General features: G+C 42.1%; 1 protein-coding gene across 1 annotated transcript in view; it reads right to left on the reverse strand.

Moving 5' to 3' along the window:
• The window catches only part of OTOGL (otogelin like), an 85,828-nt gene extending 82,753 nt beyond the window's left edge, over positions 1 to 3,075 (reverse strand). The window contains exons 1-3 of the mRNA XM_081879445.1: positions 2,991 to 3,075; positions 1,876 to 1,915; positions 290 to 338 (exon numbers count right to left, since the gene is read on the reverse strand). Coding sequence (XP_081735571.1) covers positions 290 to 338; positions 1,876 to 1,915; positions 2,991 to 3,069 — 168 coding nt within the window. The 5' untranslated portion in view covers positions 3,070 to 3,075. The remainder of the gene's footprint in view (positions 1 to 289; positions 339 to 1,875; positions 1,916 to 2,990) is intronic.
• Positions 3,076 to 6,000: the final 2,925 nt, after the last annotated feature.

Below are 6,000 nucleotides of genomic sequence, written 5' to 3' on the forward strand. Positions count from 1 at the left end.
ACAGTGAAATACACCCCCTACCTCGCTTGATGTGCGTCACTTGGTTTGTTGGGGTGGTTAATTCAAGAAGCGATTTGCAAAGAATGAATGAATGGCTGAATGTAGGTTTGCATTTTGAGAATTGCAGGAAAACAGGTATGGAAAAGCAACTCCTCCTCATCCCTGCCTTGCTATTACCATTTCCATTCTGCTGCACAAAGGCTTCATTGTAGGGATGGCAAGCTCCCCTTGTAGGCTGATGGGTGAGAGTGTGTGGGTTTTTCTTTTCTCCCTTTGAGGTATAACCTACCTCAGCTGCTAAGAGATCTCTTTTCTGACGAATTGCATTAAATTCATTCCTGGAAGAAAACAAAAAGAATCTTGTATAATCAAAGGTCTTGAAGCAACCTGAATCTGCAGGCTCCCAGGAGAGAGGTGTCTCTCTTTGATTTCTCTCATTTTATCAAAGACACCTTTCTTGAGTTAATTCTTCTTTTATTTCCCCCTTTTTAAAGTTCATGTTCAACATTTGTCCTCTCTTTTTCTTCTCTCAGATGACAAAATACAAGAGGAACCCCCCCTTTTTTTATTTGCCTTTCAAAGTGAACAAGAGCTGCATTAAATTCCGCAATCCAAACTGCTGAGTATGCATAGATTTAGGTCAGTGGTCCTACAGGCAGTTTTTAACAAAGAAATATGCTGCCAATTGAATAAGTCAGTGAGAGTTGAAGGGTGCTCCATAGGCCTTCCAGTCCAAACTCTTGCTTCATGCAGGAAGACTTCAGCAAAGCTAAAATGGTTATCTAGCCTCTGCTTGGGGATGCAGTGAGGTAGAGCACCCATCCAGTCAGACAGGTAATTGATTCAGGTATCTGTTGAGGATGCTGTGCCTTGAGCAAGGGGTGTTTCTCCCCACTTTGCCTTTTTATGAAACTGGTAATTGAAATGATGTGATACCAAGATCTCAGTCTTTTTTACGGAATACTGTAGGAGACCAAATGGTGACACACTCAAGTGCTTTTCAAGGTCAGGTTAATTTTTTTCTTTTCCCCCACCTTCATTCTGAATAACGCATTATAATTACACCTCACTTGTTTATCTTCCCTGACTTGCAACTGAAATTGCCACCAAAGCAGTGTCAGTTCAATTGTTAAATATAATTTAAATAGAATTTAGCTACTACTGTCTGGGCTATCACCTATGGCAACAGCAACACAGAGAAATTAAAATTAATGGACTCTAAGGATAGTTTTAAGAACCAAAATAACTACCTCTGCTTTCAAGAACATAAGCAGTTATCAGGTAAATTATTCTTACTAGGCGCTTCATCTTCTGGATGGCCTTCCTTATTTAAGAGCATCCCATTTAATTGGGGGGTAATGTGTCCTATATTGCTGCATGCAAATAATTTGACAAGAGATTAGGTGCTACATTTGGGGGGGAGCATTGTGTTTAAGTCTACAAAATAGTGTATCTTTCTACTCAAAGAGAATCCTAACTAAACTGAAATAATTGAAATATGTTGACTTTATACTTCCACCACACCCATGCAAGTAGCGTATTATAATTGGTAGTTCAGATAAACATTTTCAAATATTTCCTTTCCGTTCCAATCACCATGTAACACAGTCAAAAGCACTTTTTCCCCAAGCTTGCCTTATATTCAATTACCGCAGTTACAAAACAGGCATATTTCATTACCAACAAAATGCCTTTGGGTCACATTTTGCCTGCTAATGCTCTGAAAATCAGTAAAGTCACCATGGGGGGGGGGAGTTTAATACATACTTGCTTAATTATACTTCTTATTTCATATACTTTCGATGCATCAGAGTCATGCTATACACTGTGATTGAATGGACTATTATATCCTGCAAATGATGAATGCAGACTCACCTTGGAGCTCTTTTCAGAAGAGACAATTCACAGAGGGATCCTGTTAGATAAAAAAAGGCAGAAAGACTCTCACTCTTCCCCCTTGTATCTGCTCTAGACTGAGCTCAGAAGATTATGATGAACCTGAGTTCAGTTTTAAAAAGAAGGATGAGTTGTACTCTTTCAGAAATGATTAACAGGATTTTCAGTTAAGATACATCCAGACAAAGGTAGAATGTAGACTTTTTGTGAGTGGCAGAAGCCTGTTATTTTAAAACACTGAAGCGTTTGGGAACTCAGAATTTGCGGCTTTCGACACATGAAGAAAACTGCATGCACAGCACAATCTAAACTGTGTTTACTGAGAGATAAGTCACAGCGTGAATTACATACAAGTAGGTATGCTTTGGATGACAGGCATATGAAATATAAGGCTTAAGTGGAAGTCCTGCAATGATTCCTATGCAATCCTTCCAGGATCAGGTTCACTGTCATTAAATATGAGAGTCCTGACTTGGCAAAATGGACTCTTTAGCACCCTTTTTAGATAACACACAGATCCATCTGTTTCAGTCCGTATTTATTGCATGACAAACTGTTATTTATGCATTTTAAGTTTTGCCATAAAGCCATAATGTCTCAAACAACTCCCCTAACTCTCCAGAACTTCTGTTATTAGCATGTGAGATAAAAAGCCAGCTAAGAAATACTTCATCAGTTAAATGTGTGTTTTTTTTACCATTTCAACACTCTGAAGGAAAAGCAGAACTCCAGAAGAAAACTGTAAGTTACTTGGAAGGGAAATAAATTTGTCATCCAATTCAATGCACACTTTATTGGAAACAAGCCCCGTCGCATACAGTTGGATTGGCTTCCAAGTTAACACGCACAGCATTGAATTGTTAGCCGTTTTAAACCAAAATCCCTCAATTTAGACCACAACTTTTTTAACCGCATCAAGGTTGCTTTTGTTTTCAATATACCTGAGATAAAGAATACACCTTATTCAGTAACAGAAATAGGTTTTTATTCTTTTGCAAGAAAGGGGGGGAAGCAACCAACTGTATTTTATTTCTTAGAGCTTTTATCAATTATTTGTAGTAAAAACACACACCAAGCAAACGAACAAAACTTACCTTCCAAGGAAAACAGCAGAAAGTGAACCCAAAATATGTCCCACGGTATCATGAAATTGACTTTTCTCACAATGTTCATTTCAAGGTAACTTCTTAAGATGGAAAGTGTCCAGACTGGTGCCCTTAACTATGATGGCATCTTAAAAGTTAACGTCCTCCGCAGATCTTTTGTAAATTTGGTAAACTGAAATAAAAAGGGGGGGAGGGGGAAGCAAAACGGAGCTTTCTTGCCACACTCACTTTTTTAGAGCTTTGGAAACGCAGCATGCGCTCTGGCTGGGTTTCTCTCATTAGTAATGCATGGTAGCTCCTTACCTGAGTCAGTATTAGTTACACGAGACCTGACGCTCCTACTCCTCTTTTGGACTGAATCAACCCTTTATAACGCTTGGGGACAGTGACACAGAAAGAAATCTTTCTGTGCCACATTACTTTGAGAGATCATTTTGCATCTGTCTGCTTTGAAGCCTTCACTGACCAAGAGTTCCTCCCCCTCTCCATCTTACAACCACAACTTAAGAGTTCAAACATGCAGAAACGTTCGTCTTTGAAGCACATTTGTTTCAATAGCAATGATGTCAATTTGCATCAAGCAAGCATCCATTTGTAATGGGTTTAACCTGAATTTCTGAAACGTGACCGCAATCCTCTCTCTTACATCGTGCATAGTCTACACAAATAAGCAACGCCATTCTGATGTGTGTTTAGGGCTCTCAAAGACGTCAGATAAGGAACCATATCAAGTGACAGAACAACCGTCTCTTGATCAGAATAGTTCAATAACTCTCATAAGAGATGCAAAGGAATGTGTTCCATTCAAGTGATGGGGCTAGGGGAACACTAGTCCCTGAAGAGATTTCACCCCTCCCATTCCAAGAATCTGCTGATGTTCTCTGCTAATTCTCCAGACAGGAGGGGGCGGTTTCTGCTCACTACTTATTCCGCTCCAGCCTCACATCAAAGAGAGAGACTCTTAGAGAGAGTGTGTGTTATCTCTGTATAGATAAGGTTGCTGCTAAGAGCAGCTGCAGACACTCAGTGCAGTTCAGCTTCTCCATTTAGCTCTGTATATAGTTTGTATAATAGTTGTTGTAGATAGAATAAAAGTAGTTATTCTACAGAGCTGTTCTCCGAGTGGTTTATGCTCTGCTGTACTCTGCTATGCAACGACTGTCTTCGGAAGTGAATCTGGTGCTCACAACTCTGAGTTGTGAGTCCACAGCACTTAGACCTGTTCCTGCAGAAGGTGGTCTCTGGAAGTGCTACCCCAGCTCGCCTGGCCCAGTCGGTGCTGAAGTGGATGAGTCCAGTGGGTGGCACTGGCTCAAGGGTGATGCTGACAGTCCCTGGTTTTGGAATCTTGTCAGAATGTCATGCAACAGGAGCATATCCCACCCCCACATCAACATGTTTGGATGTTAAGCTAAGGGAGGCCTGCTGGTAGGTCTGCCACCCTTCCTGGTTCAATGAAAACATAAAAGGATCTTGCTTGTGGTAGACCCCAGGCAGAGGCGCCATCTTCTCAAGAAGACTGAGGGGGCCTGAGATGATCTCCTGACATCACTCCTGTGATGTTGCAAGGAGGCAGGGGGGCAGAGCCGAATGCCCTCTGAACATTGAGGGGGTCCGGCCCCCTCCAAAAAAACATTGTGGGGTCCAAAAGTGCATTGGCCCCTCTGAGCTGACATGTCGGACCCCAGGTTGTACAACTTGCACCATCACAGTATGCTTTTTGACAACTGATCAAGACACATTTCTTTGCCCAAGCCTTTGGTGGAGTTTTCTCTTCCCTCCTCGCTGCTGTGCTTTTATTCTAATAATGATTGGTGTCGTGGTTTTACTTATTTTAATACACACTGTACTTGTTTTCATTGCGATATTTTTTGTAATTCAACCGGGGGCCATTTTGGTAAAACGCAAGCTTTGCAAGTATAAATAAACAAGCAAAATGATCTGACAAGGACAAGGTTATATCACCAGACTTCCTGTATTTAGCAAGTATTTCAGAAGAGAACATGGGCAAGTTCTTTACCTGAAGGGATGTGAAAACAGCAACCACAGCCTCAATAATGATTAGTATTTCTAGCTGTAATCCCACTCTGGCTCTTCTTGATTGCATCATGCAAATCCTTCCACACGGTCAAAAAGTATGCTCGGTCATTAGAGGAGCTAAATGTAACATGTTGACGCTAATATTATTTAAAAGCTTATAAGCTTATTGTTGCTGTGGATTTACACAAAGCCATTGTGGCCCTCCGCATTTTGGGTAGCAAGTAAGTGATCACTTGAGATAATGCCGTGGTTGCGTAATACTATGTAGCGCTTTTGCAGACAAGAAAGCCCAGTGAAAATACCAAAATACAGAGTATAACCACCACAACCTCTTCTGCTTCATGCCTCTCCCCTACGGGTTCATCAACATTAATGCTCACAGAGAACAAGGAATTAATTGTGTTTGCAGTCCTAGTTACCAGGGCTGTGACACCCATCTGGACAAATCCTGAAATGAGTTGGATTCAACTGGGATTCTTCCAGACTGGTGAAAGTCCACTCCGAGTGATCTGGACTTGTCAAAAGCAGGGGAGCAATCAGGTTACGAGGAAGAATAAGACTGATGCAGGAAGTTTCACGCACATCATCTCTCCCCACCCCACCACTTGCTGCCTGCAAGGCCCACACTTCAGAGCCCAAGTCAGGCTGGGGCCACAGCAATCCTGCTTGAAATGGGTCCCAAACCAAATAAGGAATGCCTACTAAATACTAGGGGACGCGGGTGGCGCTGTGGGTTAAACCACAGAGCCTAGGACTTGACGATCAGAAGGTTGGTGGTTTGAATCCCCGAGACAGGGTGAGCTCCCGTTGCTTGGTCCCTGCTCCTGCCAACCTAGCAGTTTGAAAGCACGTCAAAGTGCAAGCAGGAAATAAAACGGCTTAATCATGCTGGCCACATGACCCGGAAGCTGTACGCTGGCTCCCTCGGCCAATAAAGCGAGATGAGCGCCGCAACCCC

Source organism: Podarcis erhardii (genome assembly GCF_964252035.2).
Source record: "Podarcis erhardii genome assembly, chromosome: 10".
Classification (NCBI taxonomy): Eukaryota; Metazoa; Chordata; class Lepidosauria; order Squamata; family Lacertidae; genus Podarcis; species Podarcis erhardii.